This window comes from Sturnira hondurensis, unplaced genomic scaffold, assembly GCF_014824575.4.
Source record: "Sturnira hondurensis isolate 20B ecotype Veracruz unplaced genomic scaffold, ASM1482457v3 Scaffold0014384, whole genome shotgun sequence".
NCBI lineage: Eukaryota > Metazoa > Chordata > Mammalia > Chiroptera > Phyllostomidae > Sturnira > Sturnira hondurensis.
The window spans coordinates 38,662,476-38,683,644 of NW_028087015.1; the positions used below are offsets into that span (position 1 = coordinate 38,662,476).

A 21,169-nucleotide genomic window follows, 5' to 3' on the forward strand; every position below is an offset into this window, starting at 1 on the left:
AGCACAGAGATTAGGTCCATTTTTGACCCCGTCAATGAAATAATAAAATAGAGCCAAGGAAATGATCCAAATAAAATTATAAAAGCAAATAGTCCAAATGAAAAGAATTCTAAGTTAGTATCCTCAAAATTTGTTAAATCTGTACATAAATGAAGGTGGCAACCCTTTTACTTTAAAAATGAAAACTTTATAAATATTAACTGGTCCAAAAGTTGCAATTTTAAAAATCCATATTCAATAAAAACAAACCCAGGCAAATAGCTTTCTCAGACTTTTTTCCTCCACAAATAGTCACTGTGTGTCTCCTCTGTGTCAGGCACTCGGGTGTAACAGTGTCATATGCATAGAATGATGGTCGCTGTATAACATTATTTTGAATATTATGAGCAAAGGCAAGGTGAGAAAATTATTTGGTTGCCGTATTACCTCTGTTAACATGAAGGGGAGGAAGGACGTTGATGCTGTGAGGCGGCAAAACGCACAGCTGCCGGTTGGTGAAGTAGGCGGCCATGAAGCGGGCCATGCACTGGATCACCCGCACTGCTGCCTCTGGGTGCGCCCCTCCGGTCACCCCCGGCTCGCAGCGGGGCTTCTCGGGAACTAAGGGACACAGCACAGGACCAAAGGAGATTACGATCGAACCATCAAAAGCAGTAATATTTAAATTTCCGACTTCATACAAGAAAAAAATCATAATTAATTATTTAGATGAGGACCCATGGCCTGTACAAGTTAATTTATGATAGGTATCTATACTTCTTAAAGACAACAGAACAAAAATAATTAGCTCATAAGTATGAGCACACACACTTAGGAACTTTTTATAACTTTAAGTTACTAGGGTTTTTTTTAAAGAGTTTGCTTATTTTTTTTTTAGAGGAGGTGGGGGAGAGAAAGATCAATGTGAGTGAGAAACACTGACTGGTTGCTTCTTGTATGAGTCCCAACCAGTACCAACTGGGTGGAGGGAGAAGGCAGGGTTGAGGGAGTGGGATTTATGTCAGGATTCCTGGGGTGCTTCTTACAGAAACAAACAGAAACAAACATGTATCGTTCCTATTTGAGAATCAAAACTCAAAACTGTATACTGGCATTCAGGAATTTGAAATAGTTAAAAACTACCAAATACATAAAAATACTACGTTAACTGTAATTTTTATGAATTTCATGGCCCCAACAACAGCAAAATACCTTTGCTTCCCAGAAGTCCCTTGGTGCATGGTCAGTCACAAGAATACAAAGTTCTATAGGAGTAAAGGCCTCTTCTATCTACAACCCCAGTACCTGCCACTCCTCCTTGCAATGTAGTAGGCTCTCAAAAGTACTGTTAACGATTATTGTGTGTGTGTGTGTGTGTGTGTGTGTGTGTGTGTGTGTGTGTAAAGGGACTCTTGAGAAGGTTCTGTTAGCCTTTAAGTAGTATTTTTCATTTGGTCACTCTAAGTTTAAAGACGCCTTTTGCTCATATACAGCTAGCAGAACTCTGTTTGACACTAGGCATCAAAAGTCTTAAAACCATGGATCCTCTGTAATCCGGGCACCTCATTTCTAGAAATTTATCCTAAAGAAATGATGAGTAATGCTCACAGGAAGCTGTGGACAATGCAGCATTATTAAAAACAGTAACCAGGTGGCACGGCAACTACCTAAATGTGCAGTAACAAGAAAAAGGGTTGCCCTGGCTGGTGTGGCTCAGTGGATTGAGCACTGGCCCACACACCAAAGAGTTACTAGTTTGATTCCCAGTCAGGACACATGCCTGGGTTGTGGGCCAGGTCCCAAGTAGGAGGTGTGTAAAGGCCACCACACACTGATGTTTCTCTCCCTTTCTCCTTCCCTTCCCCTCTCTCTAAAAATAAATAAATAAATATTTTTAAAGGGTTAATGGATTTGATAAAATGAACATTGTTTACATTGGAAAGTATCACAATATGAAATTTTAAAAGATGACAAAATAGAGCTGTGGCCAGATAGCTTAGTTGGCTAGAGTGCTGTCCCAATATGCCAAAGCTGCAGGTTTGATCCCCAGTCAGGGCACATACAAGAATTAACAAATAAATGCATAAATCAGTGGAAACACACTGATGTTACTCTCTTTAAAAAAATCAATAATTTGTTTAAAAAATTACAGAACAGAATATACAGCCCTCAAAGTATACACGTATAAATACACATACACAAAGAGTGATAGGATTATAAGTGATCTGATTTTTGTCTTTGTACTTTTCCATGTCTTCAAAATTGTCTAGAATAACATGGATTACTCCCATAACGAACATAAAAATTTAAAAAGGTTAAAATCACAAAGAGTAAGAAATCTATAAACAGTAGCTGAAACCATATGAACCTAAGAGGGCATAGCCCTGGCTGGTGTGGCTGGTGGACTGAGTGCCAGCCTGCGAGCCAAAAGGTCACCAGTTCAATTCCCAGTCAGGGCACATGCCTGGGTTACTGGCCAGGTCCCCAGTTGGTTGCCCCAGTATAAGAGGCAACCAATCAACGTATCTCTTGCACATTGATGTTTCTTTTCCTTTTTTCCCCTCCCTTCTCCTCTCTCTAAAAGAAAATAATCTAAAGAAAAAAGATACAGAGTTGGCGTGGGCTGTATGGGCCTTTTCAGATGCACTGACCTGCACAGCATGTTCATTTGTATGACCTTTCATGCTGGGTTTGCTTAATCAAATGCGACTCTTTTTACAATGGCAATCCAAGTACTCTGCAGCCTCAAACAGATTTGTAAAAGACTCAGAACACTTCACTAAGTGATTTTCATCACTTTACCAATGCACCTTAAATAACATTTAAGTATAAATTTATTAAGAAAAAATAGTTGAGTACCTAGTACTATGTCTAACAAATGTGGCTATGAGAAAACAATTAGATCAGTAGGCAATTGCTGCTGAATCCTGGAAATTCAATGATTAAAAAAAAAAAAAGGCCCTGGCTGGTGTAGCTCAGTGGATTGAGCATGGGCCTGTGAAGCAAGGGGTCACTGGTTCAATTCCCAGTCAGGGCACAAGCCTGGCTTGCAGGCCAGGTACCCAGTAGGGGACACATGAGAGGCAACCACACACTGATGTTTCTCCTTCCCTTCCTCTCTCTAAAAATAAATAAATAAATAAATATATATTTTTTAAAAAAGAAGGTTCTTGCTGGTGAGAGGCTGCCAGTCCAAAATTAAACCTAATAGGGCAGAACAACCAACTTTCATGTATAAGCAATATCCTACCTAAACCTATAAATAAAAATCAATAAGATGAAACATACTGACTTTTGAAACACATACCCGAACTATCTCCATTTTCCCTCACAGGCAGGTGGGACCACGTCAGCACTTCTCTCACCAGCTGGTCACACAATCCCTGAGCATCATTAAAGTTGTAGCTGTACAGGTGGCAGTACAAAAGAGAAAGGTAATAGCGTGTCTGGAGAAAACAGGTCCGTCTTCCTCCTTGAACCAGAAAGAATGAAGCGTACATTAAAAACCTGTCAGCAAGGTCACGTTCCTGACCTGAGTGCTAGGTAGACACTCGAGGAGTGTTCAGTTTGCGAAAATTCATCAAGCTGAACACCTGCATTACGTGAGCCTTTCTGTATCTGTTTCAATATAAGGCACTTCAAAAGTTAGGTGAGCAACACTTTGTTCTTCATTTAGGTCCTGAACAGTCATATTTTCTGTCATCAGGCCCTAGGATGTATCCAAGGAGAGCCGTGAACCCTCCGGGCTCAGCACCAAGGTTCACCAACACCCACCTCAAGCGCACATTGTCTGCAACAAAGGGGAGCAAGGTGGCCCCCCAACTCCCAAGAAACCCTACAAATATCAAACAGATGGCGGTAGGGACTCCCCAAAGGAGGGGAGGCACTAACCAGTAAGAGAGGTGTTCTGGCCACACCTGGAGGGCGGTTGGGACTGAGACTGCTGGCTGCCGGTCCCTTACCCACTCTTCCCGAGTAAAACAATTCCAGCTTCATTCGGGGTCTCAATGCACCCAGATCACAATTTCTCACCAGATGTGACCGTGTGAAAATGTGACTATGTTCTGAACCAAGAGATACTATTGTGAACTTTCCAGAAATGCTGCTTAAAGGGGGAAAACTCAGCTGGAAGGAACGCCTTCGCCTGCCTTCCTCCTCCTCCCTGCTGCCTGGAAGGCAGGGGCGATGGCCGCGCTGCAGCACCTGCTGCCTGGTGCGTGACTGCCTTCGGGTCGGAAGCAGTGCACTGAGGAGGATGGAGTAGAGAAAGCCCGTCCTGCCTTCAGCCAGAAAGAGAAATACACTTCCTCCTTGGGCAGCACTGTCACTTTCGGTCCCCAGAAGCAGAAGCCATCTTCAGGGACACAGTGGGAATGAGAGGCCTGCAACGGATTCACTGGGAAAGCCCTTTCTCAGACTCCTCACTCCTTGGGGCCACCCTTCTCCATCCACCTGGACAACGCCCAGACTTGAGAACAGCTACGTGAGGCTTCTTACAAGTCCAACTGCTCAAACCTGTGGACTATCCATCAATTGTGACTTCCGTTCCCAGCACCTGCCACAGGATGTGAGAAAATCGCTCCTCGTTTACATAATCCCCTGGGCAACTTGCGGGTAAAGTTGTTTATTTCACTGATTCCCAGGGCCTAATACAGTACGAGGCACAGGGCAGGCCCTTGACAAAGACTGGCTCAGTAGGTGAATGAATGAAACACACGGAGCCCTGGCCATCAGAAAAGGTACTCAATAACTGGACGAACCTGACCATGCAGCGGTTGCAGTCAGGGCTAGCTCTGAGGTCGCCAGCTCTGAGACCCAGTCACGCCCTCGGCCCTACTGCACAGCAGCTGTCACTGGGTCCTGGACCCCACACCCCTCTGCGCCCAGCAGGAACTCTGTGCAGCCCATGCTTAACCCCACAATAAGTCTAAGCACCAGAGCTTGTTAGGTTTGAGCTACTTAAGGGTAGAGAGCCAGAACTCCACATTTCCCTAAGTCTGTGAAAGGTTATAAAACCTTTGACCCAGTGTCTCATTTAGATACTTGCAGTCCCTCTAAATGACAAAGAAAGCCTACAAAAATTCACACGATTTTATTTATGATCTAAATCTCATATCCCCCATCAACAATCAATCACATGGTCCATCACTAAGCAGTAAAAGAAGGACAGAAGATGCCTTACCTGTAGATAACAAAATTTATGGGCCCTACAAATCCAAGACTAAGACTAATTTTAAAGAGATGCATCCGACAGTCAAGGCTCTTACAATACACTATTCTATTTGAGCACTAAGAAAATACGGCACTCAGAAAGCTTCAGCTAGTTTTAGGCTCCAGAGCCTGCTAAACTGCATTCCCACCACTACCATGGCAAATATTATTTAAAAATAATCCCCCACCCTACCATTTTCTTGGGTTTCTTGCAGAGCTTTCTTCCACAGCTGGACAGACTTTTCATAGGATCCTAACAGGAAACACTCTTCCCCTACAAAGTTTTTAATCAACAATTAGCTATGGTTAATTACATTACCTTATACAAGTTTACTTTGTTTTAAAACTCACTGGATACAGCTCAGCCAGAAATTTTGAAAAACAAATAATTGTAACCAATTGAAAAAATCAAAGCCCAGTTAGCTATACATTGCATTACTTATTCATGTAGTTAGAAAACTGTTTATAAAGATACTGACCTTCAATAGACTTGAGCTCCAAGGTCGGGTTCAAGCAGACTCCAGCGGCCTGTAGGTCAGCCTGTACGTGACATAACAGGGACTGGACAGTAGCTGCTTCCTGTGCCATCTTCTCGGTTAACTGTCTGTCACCTGTAGGAACTCTGTGACTTAACTGTGTTTGATACCACAAAGCCTTTTTATACAGTGCTCTCCAGAGGACCATCAGTCTGCATACAAAGTTGGGTAATCATCAAAACCAAATTTTACACTAGGGACGTAAGAAGCAGTACAGCCTTTTGTTGTTGCTACATTCTTCACTGATGTCATGACATACTAGTATACTTACATACACACTGATCAGACTTAAATATAACACAAAGTCCCCTGATCAAATATACAGTTTTATATACAATGTATTTTTAAAATTTTCACAAATGCTTTATGTACTTGTGGTCATTTTTCTATAGTACTTACCTAAACCAAAATCTCTCACCAGTATCCTGGTTGTCCAAGGCTAATAAAATGTGTGTTGAATAACATTTGACATAAGTCCTGCAATATTTTTAGATTAAATAAAGTCTATAGTGCTGAGTGCTAATGGATACAAGATTTCTTTTGGGAGTGATAAAAATATACTGGGATTAGTCCAATAGTTCTGCAACCTAGTGACTATACTAAAAATCACTGAATTTAGTGACATTTACAGTATAGGAATTATAGCTCAATTTTTTTAAAAAGGAAAAAAACTGTAATGCTGATGGTACCCCAATATTAAAGAAAGTATACCTGTGGCCTGGCTGTTGACCAAGATTTACTGCTTGAGGAGGAGTCTTTAAAGATGAGTACCAAGACCAGTTTTCCCGAGCACGACTATCTTGAAGTATTTGAAAAATGGGTACCACCAATGAGTCTTGATTTGATGCTGAAATAACTTCGGGCTGAAGACGATACGTGCCATTTAAATGATCAGCTACCATCCTGAGTAAATGGAAACAGGCTAAGAGCCGCTCTGAGGACGGCGGGCCCTGCTGCGGCCCAGGCAGCAGCAGCTTCACAGCGCGGGCGGTCAGCTTCAGCACCGGCCCCACCACGTGGCCGGGTCCCACAGCCCAGGGCTGGGCTGATAAGCACTGATGAACAAGTTGAAAGATACATAGTACCCATGCATTCTGTTTTGGGCTTTTGCTTAAAAAAAGGTCAAGTTTTGGGAAAGGGCATTCTATAAACTGAAGAATGTAGAAAAAGTGAGTAATACAAACTACTGTGTAATTTAACATTAAATGTTTTTCCTTCACATTTTTTGAAATTCCTATAGTCCAGGCTGCAAGGAGATTTTTCTGGACAGAATGCAGTTCTGTAATGGTTCTGTCTGATGCCTCAGTATTATCCTTTGCATGGATTGTATCAAACATAGACGCAAATTCCAATCTTCCCTCCTTGGCACTACTAAACAATGGATTATTTTTCTGGTTCCAAAAAGAGGATAAGTTGTCTGGAAAGTATGCACTTTCGTTAGTTTCTTCTGCTTCAAAATCCTAAAACATGAGTGAAAAAAATTATACTTAATACCTTACAAATATAATCACTTGGCGTTCTCAAATTTCTCTTCCTTTAACAAGGGAAAAATCTTTAACAAGATTCCTTTAACAAGGAATTCCTTTAACAATTCCTTTAACAAGTTCAAAATCTTTAACAAAAAATCTTCTCTTGGCATAACATCAGTAAGTAACTGTTCAAAGTGAATAAAACACTGCCACTAAGTACCTGCAAATCTGCTGGTTTTCCAGGTGACTCCATTGTTTCTTCGTCCTGCAAGAATCTGGGGACAGCAGGATCAACTGAACACTCGACTTCTTGGTGCTCTAACAGGCTCGACCTTAGGGAGTCCAGTGATCTCCAGCTCAGCCCTTTGCCTTTCGGCTACAGAAGATTCCCAAGAGCAAAATTTTATCAGCAGTTCTATTCTAAGCAATTAAAGTTCTATAGACAGCTGTATACACCCCAAGAAAAAAATTTTTAAGATGTTATTTATTTATTTTTAGACAGAGGATAAGGGAGGGAGAAACAGTGGGAGAGAAACATCCATGTGTAAGTGGCACAGCAACAGGCTGCCTGTCACAGGTCCCCAACCGTGGGACCTGGCCTGCAACCCAGGCATGTGCCCCCACTGGGAATTGAACCAGTGACCTTTCTTCGTTCCCAGTCTGGCACTCAGTCCACTGAACCACAACAGTCAGAGAAATATAGTTTTAAATTTGAAAAAAATAAGTCAATCTTGCCCTGGCTGATATGGCTCAGTGGATTGAGCTCCAGACTGTGAAGCAAAGGGTCGCAGGTTTGATTCCCAATCAGGGCACATGCCTGGGTTGTGGGCCAGGTCTCCAATGGGGGCCACATGAGAGGCAGCCACACATTGATATTTCTATCCCTGCCTTTCTCTCTAAAAATTAATAAAATCTTAAAAAAAAAGAGTAGACACATTAAAAAAATAAGGCAATCTTTACTAACGATATCTAAAGGCTCTCTACCTTAGACAACTTCACACTTTGGTATGCTTTCTCCAGCCTCTGGGTTGAATCAAGCAGAAGGGCTCTCACGAACACTGACGGAGAGAGGTTGTCAAGAAAACGCAGGGCTGTGACCATGTACCCGTCGGAGACGAGGAGGTAGGGTAGCCGCGAGTGTGCTTTCACGGAGAACCTCTGTCGCATGGGGTCGCCTTCCGAAGCTGATGAATCCGCAGAACTATTTGAATCTTTACATGTAAACTGCTGTGGTCTAGCAAACACACATCAAAATTCAAGAATTAATAAGAGAAAAATCTTAAAGAAAACAAAGGTATTTATTATTCCAAAGAAAAAGCAAAACAACAATTCAGAGTTACAGAATGACGAACATGCAAGCAAATTAAGCACAAAAATATTACATGTGTAATATCTATAAGGAAAACTTAAGCGATTATATAACATACAGGTTTACATGTTTTTTAAATTTTCCCTAAATTGTACTATTTAATTTCTAAACTAGTTTTATACAAACTATTTCAGAAAAGAATATAGTTAAATATTTAACTTTAAATATTAAAGAGAGTTAAAGCCCTGGCTGGTGTAGCTCAGTGGATTGAGCGCGGGCCTGGGAACCAGACGATCGCAGTTCGATTCCCGGTCAGGGCACATGCCTGGGTTGCAGGCCGGTTCCTTGCAGGCTAACTACCAGCAGGGGATGCACAAAAGGCAACTATACATTGATTTTTCTCTCCCTCTCTCCTTCCCCTCTAAAGATAAATAAATAAATAATAAATAAATAAATATTAAAGAGAGTTAAATATTTAACTTTTCTCTTTACCATACATTGAAATATACTTATAAGAATATAATCATGAGCTATGCATGTAAGTGTTACAAAGGAGAAAGGAAAAAGCTAAGAACAATTGGAGATGATAGGGCTGGGTAAAATTTTATCAGTTTAAGATTGATTTGACTGAGTTTCCACATGAACATACGTATTTATTGCTATGGTACTGTGCTCGGTTCTGATTATTCACTTTGCTGCTTACGAACTTTGGGGCTTTATAAATACAAAGAGAACAATCAAAATATATTATGATTTGGGGGGTGAGGGAAGTACTCAAATATAGATTTTATTAGCCAAATAGTCAACAACAGAAGACTGGGTGATTATAAAATGGACACTCCACCATAAATATACAGAACCATTAAAAATGACTTCATGGAAAAATATATAGGATATACTGCTAAACCAAAAAAGCAAAATAGAAAACAGCATATATCATTTATTTTGTTTTAAAAGGAAACGTATTATGATAAAGTTATATAATTTTTAATTTGGGGATAACACTAAAATGTTAATAATTATCTTAGTTTTGTAACATTTGATTTTTAATTTTTTTAAAATAATATTATTTTTGTAATAAAAATATAATACATTTTGAAGTACCCAAATATTAATTTTAAAGAAGAATGTGAGAAAAGTCAATTATGAATCAGACTATAAGAATTAAGAAAAAATAGTCTCACTAAAGGAAATGACAAGTTTTTCCATTAGAATTTTCTGTTGCTAAAAATTAAGCGTCAATTTTTGCTAAATATTAATCAAGGACATACACCTTTTTTGTAAAGCAAAGGGGATAAATTAATTTCAAAGGCCTTTGCAATTTTTTGTCAACATCCTTTATTTCCTCAACCAATTATCATTCTCTTCATCTCACAGCAAAAGAAAGAAGCTCAAAGAACCTCTTCGTGGGACTTACCCAAAGTCCCACAACAAATAAGTAGAAGAACCATGACAAATTTTGATCTAACTTCAAAGCCAATTGCTACCCCATCTCACAAATAAAATTTTACATTTAGCTAACTTCTAAAGTCTTTTATCCATCTCCCAAAATTTTTTCCATTTGGGGAAAAAAGTACATGAACCCATGTGCCAAGTCATATTGAGTTACTTAATTTATTTAAGTACTCTCATTTTAAAATAAAGGACATACTTTTATTAACTTTTATATCAAAGAAAATAAAATTTTAGTGCTATTATAGAGTATTTAAATAACTTATACTTACATAGCCACAATGTCAAATTTTCACCAGGATTAAGCCACAAAAAGAAATGAAAGAAACTATAAATAAACAGATATTGACATGAAAGACTCAAAGAAAAAATATGACAATTTGAAAGATGAAACTAGACACACACACACACACACACACACACACGGTGAAGTAATACCAGAAGAGAACAACTTCTATAAACAAACTGAAACAATCCCAATGTCTCACCTGTACGTTATTAGTGGGTGAAGAGGAATGAACTCTGCTGGCCCAAACTCTATAGAGCACCCAAGAGTGACTAACGTCAGCAGTTCACCTTGGCAAGTCAGTAAAAGCAGGGAGCCCCGCTTCAACACGCAGGCCAGAAAGAGACTATCCGGAGTCCAGCTGACATCGCCCACCCAGTAGGACCTAGGGAAGGCAAGACAGTGTGTTTAGAAAGGGCTCCATACAGTGTCTCCGATAATTTATAATGGCCAAGCAGGGGTGAAACCCTCAAAAACTAAGGGCAAAGGAATGGATAGCAGGCAATGCCACATACATTTTGTGTATTTCTTTTCCCCAAAAAAAGGAGCAAACTCATAGACACTTACTGCCTACAATGTAGCAATCAGAAATTTGGATTCACAAGCAAATCATAAAATAAAAACATTCTCTAAAAGTGTTAAGCTTCTGAGTCACTCACATTTTAATTAGAATGATTTTGAATCCCCCTGGGGTCCACAACTAAGACCGACTGACAGACTGAAGGTCCGCACGGGGCAGCACTCTCTGCAGCCTGCTACGGCTCCCCTCTCTCTGCAGCCTGCTATGGCTCCCCTCTCTCTGCAGCCTGCTATGGCTCCCCTCTCTCTGCAGCCTGCTATGGCTCCCCTCTCTCTGCAGCCTGCTACTGGCCCCCTCTCTCTGCAGCCTGCTATGGCTTCCCTCTCTCTGCAGCCTGCTACTGGCCCCCTCTCTCTGCAGCCTGCTATGGCTCCCCTCTCTCTGCAGCCTGCTACTGGCCCCCTCTCTCTGCAGCCTGCTATGGCTCCCCTCTCTCTGCAGCCTGCTACTGGTCCCCTCTGCCGCAGACTCCCTCTTCACGAAACCACCTTTCCTGCTCCCTAACTGTCTGGTGACCTTAATGTTTCATGGAGACACAAAGCAGCTTCCCCTCATGTGAGTGAGGGATGCCCTGAGTTGAACAGACTGCTGAACTGAGACCAGTAATACTTTCAGAAAGAACTTTGGGGGAGGGAAAGAAAATGAACAGACAAGACTGGACTGACCTAAAAACTTTGAAAATTCAGAGAACAGCAGGGAAAAGTGTTCAAAAAGAGAAATTAGGGGATCCAAGAGGAAATCCTTGTAACCTATAATCCCCCATAGGTCCTGGTGGTAGCTCTGGTGCCATCCAAACCCACCACTGGTGCTGCTACTGACCCGTATTATGCAGAGAGCACCAGCTTTGTTTGAAAGGTCGTAAGCACCATGGCCTCTGACTGCATAATGGCTTCCCAACCACGGTTTCCATTTCAGCCTCTCCAGTTAAGCCCAGTATTTTGCTACCTGTTGTGATTCCGCTTCTCCTTGGACAATGTAGAAAGACATTAAAAAGGGAAACAGAATATGTCCATGTGTCTTCTACCCACCCAGACCCTTCCTTAAAGTACTTAAGGCTTTCCTTTCAGAAAGGAACTTTTACAATCCATCAAGCACGAATGCTCAAAGTAAGTTCCGGTATCCATCGAAACACCTATATGGACACCAGCTGAATTATCAGAGACCTAAACTTAGCAAACTCTTGGCAAAGAAGAGAAAAATACTATTTAGAAATACAAAAAACGTTCTTACCTGACAAGTGTAGGTGGAACCACAGGATTCTTATTGCTACATCCTTTAAGGCTGCCACAGAGAGTAACAAAATTCAGTGTGTTTATAAATAATACCTGAGTTGCCTAGAAAAAAATGACAACAAAACCACTCTAAAATTATTTTACTTTAACCATCACTTACAATTCTGGAGACCTAGAGATCTATTATTGTATCAGTAAACTACCTAGGGGTCTTTCCAAGTGGTGAAAACATACTGACCACTTGTGCAACTCTTCTCTCTTTAATTCTACATTTTTAAATTTTTTTAAAGATTTTATTTATTTATTTACCTTTAGAGGGGAAGGGGAGAGGGAGAGAAACATCAATGTATGGTTGCCTTTTGTGCGTCCCCTGCTGGGAGTTGGCCTGCAGGGAACCGGCCTGCAACCCAGGCATGTGCCCTGACTGGGAATCGAACCGCAATCCTCTGGTTCGCAGGCTTGTGTAATTCTACATTTTAAGAACATCAATTACCATATTGCCTTTCTTTCTTCCTTTTCCCATAACCTTGTTTCACTTCTGAAGGCCAAGTTTTGAAAACCACAGCAGCTAATTTAAATAATTTTACCAATTCACAATGATAAGTTGGATCAGAAAACATCAATTTAAAGAACTATCTTCAGGGGAAACAAACATCTCAGCACCAGACTAAAGTCTCTCTATAGGTTACCACCAAGACAGACTGCGTGTCACTGACCTTTGGGTCTTTCTGATTAAGGGTTACTGCCAGGGCAAGGCCATCTCTTGAAAAGGCAGAAATTAGAGCTCCTCTTGATTTCACTGACTCGCATGGAGGACTCAGACTACCCAGAAGGCAATCCTGCTGTGCCCAGTGAACACGGTACGGCAATGATCTAAGAAGGCAATGAAATAATCGAGAGTAAGAAGTATAGTAACTTTTAAATTAAAACATAGTTCATCACTGAACAGCAGAGTCCAACTAGATTCCTACATGTGCACATACGTTAGGGGACCTGAGCGACCACTCAGAAGCTCCACCCAAGGAACTGAAGGGTGGTCACCAGTCAGACTTCGTCAGTATCAGAGTTTTGTTAGTAACAGCACATTATAGCCCACCCCAAGTACATCTGCTTCCACTACGGTTCAGATATGAGTATTTCTACATTACTGCTAATAGTTTAAAAGAGATTAAGTAAGTAAAGAAGGGGGTGTTCAGCATAGTGTTCTATACTTGATGTGAGGACAGGTACATACACGCATATTCATTATAGTCCAGATGCACACTTATTTGTTCATTTTACTATATATGTTACATTTTAATAAGGAGTTGTTAGCATAAAAAATAAACAGAAAAACAACCCAAAACACACTGTTTTAGTAAATCTTATTTAAGCATATGTTTTTAATGCATCGTTTCTATTTTATTGGGCTTTTAGAATAAAACTATTTTTCAATAAAAAATTCTACAATATTTAAATTCAATATAGTAGTAAATTCAAGTAAGTTATGTGCCTTTTAAAATTCTATTGAATTACTTTCCAAAATAGACTTTTTTAGTCTTAAAATAAGTAAACTATAGTCTGTCTTCACTTTTACATGGTCTCGCTTCCAAGAAGAAAAACAAAAGGAAAGAAATAAAAACCCTGTAGAGTATGTATTTAAAAATGAAAACTAAAGAAATAAAGCAATACTTTTAGGAAGAGAGGATTTGCAAAATCTCAGAAGTTGGAAGTCATAGTTCATTTACTAATCTTACTAGGTATTTATAAGCCAAAAGATAATAATGTTTTAAAAGGGACAGAATTAAGGAAGCATTTACCTCACCTTATAGGTATAAATACATTCTCACGCCACCGAATTGCTAGAAATGTCAACTTCAGGCATTCCCCAGAGTAAAAAGTAAATGAACACAAGCAGCAGTCTCCAAATAACTGTAGACAAATTTAATATACTTTAATATATAATTAATCTGAAAATAAATCAAGATATAGAATATATAGATATATTTCTCCTCATAAATAAATGAAATATGCCTAGACCTTGCTTATATTTTTATTCCTAACATCAAGTTAAAGACTTAAGTAATTTATTTCTGAGCCAGGGGCATATCTCAAATGGGAAATCAAGGTGCAGTTTACTCTCTTAAGAAAACACTGCCATTAACTGGGACTATAACTTCAAAGATTCTTACATAGTAATTTTTCTCCTCATTTATATATTATTTAATTAGGGCACTACCCTTGGAGGTGGGGGGAAATAGAGGAAAACAATAAAACCCCAAAACGCAACTTCTAACAATAGTAGATTGAGTAACAGAACGTTCATCCATACACACAAAGGTACCATGTCACTATATAAAGTGGTTTTTAGTTCACGAATGTATTATTTCCCAGGAATTAAACAGCTCACTTAACTAGTTATATTTTAAAACTAGGGAAAATTAGAAGTAGGGAAAGAGGAAGCTCTAATTTCAAACCATTTCTAATAAACATTTCTTGATCTGTGACCAAGAAATCTAAAAGTATATTTTCCATAATGATCTCAGTGTCAGTGAGAGCTGACGACCAGGGTCTACAGCTCGGCCGTGGTCCGGGCTACTCAACAGCTTCTCAGACAGTGTCTGTCCTCGGAGCCCAACGCCTCCACTTCGGGAATACCCAGTCTGACCCGGATTTTACCTCGTTCTTTACAAAAACGGCATGCACTGCAGCTTCTTTATCTTTGGGGGAAGGCAAGTGCACTGCTTCTTCAGGTAGGATCTGGGACCACTGGCCCACCAGTGAAGGGCTTTTGGAAGATAAGATACTATTGAATTCCAAATATTCCCAAAGAAAGATGCATCCAGCAGGAGTTGTAATCAGAACTCTTCTCCCATCTCCGGATACATACAAATGCAGCTTCAAAGAGCTTGCTAAAACCAAAACAGTAATTAAACCTTGAAGTCTGAATTTCCTCCACGGAGTACATAATTGATCTACTCTGACAAAGAAATCTAAATGGTACCATCATTAAGGATGTACAACTAAGACAGTAGTGATAAATTAAAAAGTAAAAGTACAAAGCAGTAACATTTATCTCATATTTATGTGGTATTCGTCACCCATTGTTATCAAATATGTTAGGCATATCAGACTTCAAGATGAATCTATTGAGTTGGTCAGAGTCCATTTAATTTTTTCCATAAAATAAGACACAGTTTTTCATTTTCACCAATAACTTTATTGATTTGGGTATTCTGAGTGTGTTGGCTATCTCCTGCTAATGGCTTCTAGTGGGTAGAGGCCAGGAGCGCTGCTAAACACCTTCCAATGTAAAAGACAACCCCACAGCAAGGAATTATTTGGCCAAAAGTTCAACAGTACCAAGAAACTTCACAAACCACCCTGACATGTTTGATCAGTCACGGCACCTTCTCCATCCACTGCACAAATCTTATTTTGTGTTTTAGTTGCATTTTTGCCTTTCTTAAAATAATAAAGCATAATACGCCAAAAGAAGATCTTTACCCATCTTCAATATTAAATCAGCTACACAAAAATTCACCAGTTTTGATAAGTTTTTTTTTAATGCATGCTGCTATGACAGCCGTCACAATACAATCTATCCAAACTGTTTTGAATGAAGTTAAAGAAAACTAAGCACTGCTGGAGCTACCGTATGGGCAAAACTAAATAAACTTTTTGGCCAACCCAGTAAGTACTATCACGAATAAACACCACCCAAAAATACATACATATAACATATATATGAGTATACATACACACACACAGATTTTTAAAATAGTAATAAAGGTTTCACCTTCTTTTCCTATTTATCAAGTTAAACCAATTTAAACCAATAAATCCTCACCTGTTGCAGCTTGAATCATTTCCTTAGGCTTTTCAGTTGCTCGTACAGTTTTCAAACAATCGTGATCCTTGTTCCAAAGAAAAAGCTCCCCTGTGGTAAGTAGCCCGGCCAGCCAGGCGCCTGTTCCCAGAAAGAAAATGCAATACTTACAAGCAAATGCTTCCCTTAGTACTGTCCCAAATTGTTAAAAAAATTCAATTAATCTATCCTTCTGAAAATATTGGTACTACTTAACCGTTACTGGACGTTGTTAGGACAATAACATCCTTCAAGAAAGGCTGCAGACGAGAAATTTTCTTCTTTGTCCTCCCCGAGAGCAAATTAATTTCATTTATGAGTTTGTCATCCAAAAGAAAAACAGCTTCATTTTCCTAAGAGAATAAATATATCAGAGAATAAGAGGGTGCCGGAAGTTAATTCAAACTCTTATCCGTAATATCCTAAAAAGGAAAACAAGGTGACATTTAAAAAAGATTACACATTTGTACCACAAACCATAAAATGAACAATAAGATTGACTAGGTATCCTGAAAATTTCTCATTCTCTCTTAAAATACCTCATTAAAATTACTTCACTAAATGACCTAATGATTGCAATTTAGATTTCTCTGAATTTTAAAGTTATAGGAGTATCTTCTGACTCTGCTAGCCAAAACGGGGTCATCAATTTGAACAGTAGTGTGTGCAAGTTTTTAAATTACTTATTTAAAATAGATACAGCTTCTGCACCTCCCAGCTCTGATCACTTTTTATTACCTAGAAAAAGCATGCTGCTTTGGACTAACTTCGTCTTCATGCATTCTAGGGCAGTGGTTTGCAAAGTCCCGCCTGACCAGCCACATCAGCAACACCTGAGAGACCCAGTCAGAAATGCATATTCTTCTACGCCAGACCCACTGAGTCAGAAACTCTGGGACAGGGCCCAGCACTGTTTTAACAAGATCTCCACCTGGTTCTGACCATTGTAAAATTCATGAGACACAGTTTTAGAGAAGGCAAATTAATGGTATAATTTCTCCCAGAAGTGACACCACACCAAATTTCTTAATTGTAATAATTATAATACACTCTTAGAGGCTTTTACAGGTTTGCCCACCTTCCCTGAGATGAGGAACCTATTCTATACATTGTGAACAGTATTCCCAGACTGCTTGCATATTGTCACCATCTTTTTTCCAGGTCTAGGGGGCACTTTATTGCACAGTCATGAAAACCGCAATGGAAGAAACACTCCGCTGACTATTCCAGTAGGAAAAGGTTCAGCAGATTAAATATTCCCTGTTGATAAATGCCATCTCTACCATCTTAAACACAATATGAAAAAAATTTGTAAGTAAAACATTTCTTCTAAATAGACTATTTAACTTTCTGGAAAAGCTAATTTACTGTAGTAAAAACAAAACACAGACAAAAAACCCTGTTCAGTGGGCAAGCGATCCTTCTAAAGATGGATTTCATTGTTTAAATGCCATAGAACATTCTTCAATCTTAGAGGCAAAGCGCTCATTTAACACACAGTAAAACTAGTATTGTATGAACAAAGAAACACCCACCTGTCCCAGCCAGGAGACTCGTGGCCAGGGTCTCTTCTGCTTGATACTTGTGGATGTCAAAACTTCTAATCTTATCTCCATGCTTGTTAAAACATCAACGACCAGTCAAGTAAAAAGTCACAAGGTGCTATAAAAAGCAAAAGTAATGATAATAATTTTATTTAATTTTTTTAAGATTTTATTTATTTATATTTTTAGAGAGGAAGGGAAGGAGAGAAGGAGAGAAATATCAATGTATGGTTGCTTCTCGTGTGTCCCCTGCTGGGAACTGGCCTGCAACCCAGGCATGTGCCCTGACTGGGAATTGAACCGTGATCTGAATGGTAATATGGTGATCGTGTGGTTCGCAGGCCCGTGCTCAATCCACTGAGCTACACCAGCCAGGGCTAATGATAATAATTTTAAAAATAGCCCATAATATTCACTGAAGATCTTAATTTAGAATTTACACAGAGATTTCGTGTTTTACTTTTTTAACATCTGTTCTCTTTTTCAGGTAAGATACTGACAGTTCATTCAGTATGACATCTTACATCTTCAATGGTCTGGCAAACGCACTGGCTTTTTTGACAAGTTATTCCTCCCACTACGAAGGTAAACAGAAACCAGGAAAAGATCTTGACAATACGGTTTCTGCATGATTTGTCCTTCTCAGTGTGGCAGGCTCTGTTTTCCAGTGGTGGCCCCCAAAGTATGTCCCCTCTCCCATGCTCCTCTTACACTGTGATGCTGGCACTTCTCTCATAGGTCACGCCTCAGGTCTATGCTTTATCCCTTGGAACAGGATGGGATCCGGACTATTTCAACCAAAAATAAAGTGGAAGTGATGCTGTGCAGCTGCCCAGGCTGGACCACAAAGGGCGATGCAGCTTCCACTCTGCTCTCAGGAATCACTGCTCTTGAAGCCTGCAGTCACTGTCGCCTGCAGTCCAGCTGCCCCGAGCGACCGAGCTACAAGAAGCCCCAACTAGCCCACGTGAAAATGAGGCCCAGAGAGAACATGAAGTGAAGAAGCCTGGCCAGGCCCCATGTCAGGCCAGTCACAGTGAGTCCATGAACAGAGTGTCAGAGCCCAAGCCAGGGGAGGAGAGCACCTTCCTGGACAAATAAATGGTCCATTCTTGGCAGAATCTTAGGAGGACGGTCACACTGTGGGACATCCTGCCACAGAGCTTTGGAACTTAAGCTGAGTGGGGACACGGAGGCCATATGGAAAGGGATCCCACTAACCAAACCAAGGACAATCTGAGCATCAAAACCAATTACAGTAACAGATTTAAAATCCATTTAAAACAGGAAACTGGCTCCATATAAATTTTAAACATTAGATGACAAATGGAACTTCTGAACATCAAATTGAACACTTGATGACAAATGGTACATTTATATTGTTTCAAAGTATCTCCGACAAAATACTCATTAATTACACAAAGGAGAAAAGATTAACTGAACAATGAAGAAGCCAGGCAGACTCCATTTAATGCACTGATCAAGATGAAAATGATCAGTAATGGAGCCCTGGCTTGTGTAGCTCAGTGGATTGAGCTTGGGCCTGCAAACCAAAGGATTGCAGTTCAATTCCCAGTCAGGGCACATGCCTGGGTTGCAGGCCAGTTCCCAACAGGGGACATATGAGAGGCAACCATACATTGATATTTCTCTCTCTTTCCCCTTCCCCTCCCCTCTAAAGACAAATAAAATCTTTTTTAAAAAAGGGAAATTTTAAAAGCATTAATATTTTTTTAAAAAGAAAATGATCAGTAATGGGATGAATGGAAATCACGTGCCACCAAGAGACAAATGAGAAAAATATCTGTGCCACATGTGTGAAAGACACATAACCTGAATCACAAGGAAATATCCGACAAACCCAAACAGAGGAACATGCTACAAAATACCTGATATGTAACCTTCAAAAGTTTTAAGGTTATGAAAATCAGGAAAAGACTGTGAACAGCCCTGGCCAGTATGACTCAGTTGGCTGGAACATTGTCTGGTTGCCAAAAAGTTGCAGGTTTGACTCCTAGTCAGGTACATACCTGGGTTGTGGGTTCAATTCCTGGTCTGGACACATATGATCCCGGGTCCAGACACATACCAGACTCAACCAATTGGTGCTTCTCTCTCACACTGATATTTCTCTCCCTCCTTAAAAGCAATGAGAAAATGCCCTTGGGTGAGGACAAAAAGAAAAAAAAGGATTGAGAATAGAAAAACTGATAACTAAACACGAGTAATTATAACTTGTATCCTTTCATTATAAAGGATAACACTGAACAACTGGAATAGCATGAATAGGAAGAGAAATAGGTGGCTGTGATGTATTATTATGTTCATTTTCTGATCTAGATTTGTCATGCAGGTATGGAGGTGAATGTCTTTGTTTGCAGAAAATACACACTAAAGCATTCAAAGATGGCCCTGGCTGGTGTGGTACAGTGGATTGAACTCCAGTCTGCGAACCAAAAGGTCACCGGTTCGATTTTTGGGTTGGGGCTCATGCCTGGGTTGCAGGCTGGGTCCCCCAGTTGGGAGCATGAGGGAGGTGACTGATGGATGTTTCTATCACGGGTCAATATTTCTCTCCCTCTTTTTCTCCCTCCTTTCCCAGCTCTTTGAAAATAAATAAGTAAAATCTTTCAAAAAATAAAAATATTCAGGAATAAGAGAACATCAGCTTATCACTCAATCTCAAGTGGTTCATCAAAAAAAGTCCTCTGTAATCTATTTGCAGTTTTCCTGTAAGTCTAAATCAATATTTCAAATTAATTTTTGAAAGTTTTTACAGTTGTGACATCTTGAACAAAAATGGTATTTGGTCACTGGTCTGGACTGTGTTTATTCATAGCTTTTATTCTGCAATTTTTAAATTTTTAATTCTATCTTCCTAATTCTATTTAGATTATGAAAACCAAAATAAATTGAACTTCTTTTGTACAATTGATGCCATAGTCAAGAAATAGCTAATTTTTAAAAATAAAATCAACTTTCCCTGGCTGATGCAGCTCAGTGGATTGAGCACCAGCCTATGAACCAAAGAGTTGCTAGTTTGATTCCCAGTCTAGGGCACATACCTGGGTTGCAGGCCAGGTCTCCAGTAGGCGACATGCAATAGGCAACCACACACTGATGTTTTTCTCCCCCTCTCTCTCCCTCCTCCTCTGTAAAAAATAAAATAAATCTTTAAAAATAAATTAAATAAAAATAAAATTAGCTTTAAAAGAAAAACTATTCAAGCATAGTACAGAATGACCTATCAAGGTGCTAGCCATTCTCCTATTTTATACTATAACACTGTTTCCCAGTTACTCAGAACCCTAAGATTCTAGATGACTACTTTCTTGGACAGCATTTATGTTTCTAAATTTTAATATAAAAATTATAAATAAGAAATTCTTTAAAAAGAGCCAGCCAAGTGTGAGAGTAACGATAGCATCAGAAAAGCAGCATTTGCAGCTCCTAAGGACCTGACAGACCTGGTCAAACAGCATCAGTGGCTGCTACAGCTATTGGGGGAAAGTAGAATAAAGAACTCTAAAAGAGGTGCACCAATATGCCATAAGCCCCCTTATCGATCTTAAAATTATTAACAGTGAAACAGACATTATATTCTTGATATAATGCTACACAGATCGGCAGTACACAGAACCTCTATGAAATATTCTTTCAAAGAAAAACATTAAAAACTGAACCTGAATCGGTGTCCAAATCCAACCACCAACTGATAAAAAAC

The 21,169-nt window shown here is 39.7% G+C and overlaps 1 protein-coding gene across 3 annotated transcripts in view; it reads right to left on the reverse strand.

Moving 5' to 3' along the window:
* Positions 1–21,169, reverse strand: part of CPLANE1 (ciliogenesis and planar polarity effector complex subunit 1) — a 93,896-nt gene that overhangs the window by 70,716 nt on the left and 2,011 nt on the right. For all 3 annotated transcript variants that reach the window (XM_037063197.1, XM_037063196.1, XM_037063195.1), the window contains exons 2-17: positions 19,476–19,607; positions 17,437–17,563; positions 16,119–16,254; positions 15,884–16,003; positions 14,713–14,945; positions 13,859–13,965; positions 12,771–12,927; positions 12,053–12,156; positions 10,445–10,627; positions 8,180–8,429; positions 7,416–7,571; positions 6,438–7,186; positions 5,670–5,878; positions 5,384–5,464; positions 3,287–3,451; positions 427–600 (exon numbers count right to left, since the gene is read on the reverse strand). In XM_037063197.1, coding sequence (XP_036919092.1) covers positions 427–600; positions 3,287–3,451; positions 5,384–5,464; positions 5,670–5,878; positions 6,438–7,186; positions 7,416–7,571; positions 8,180–8,429; positions 10,445–10,627; positions 12,053–12,156; positions 12,771–12,927; positions 13,859–13,965; positions 14,713–14,945; positions 15,884–16,003; positions 16,119–16,254; positions 17,437–17,517 — 2,905 coding nt within the window. In that variant the 5' untranslated portion in view covers positions 17,518–17,563; positions 19,476–19,607. The remainder of the gene's footprint in view (positions 1–426; positions 601–3,286; positions 3,452–5,383; positions 5,465–5,669; positions 5,879–6,437; positions 7,187–7,415; positions 7,572–8,179; positions 8,430–10,444; positions 10,628–12,052; positions 12,157–12,770; positions 12,928–13,858; positions 13,966–14,712; positions 14,946–15,883; positions 16,004–16,118; positions 16,255–17,436; positions 17,564–19,475; positions 19,608–21,169) is intronic.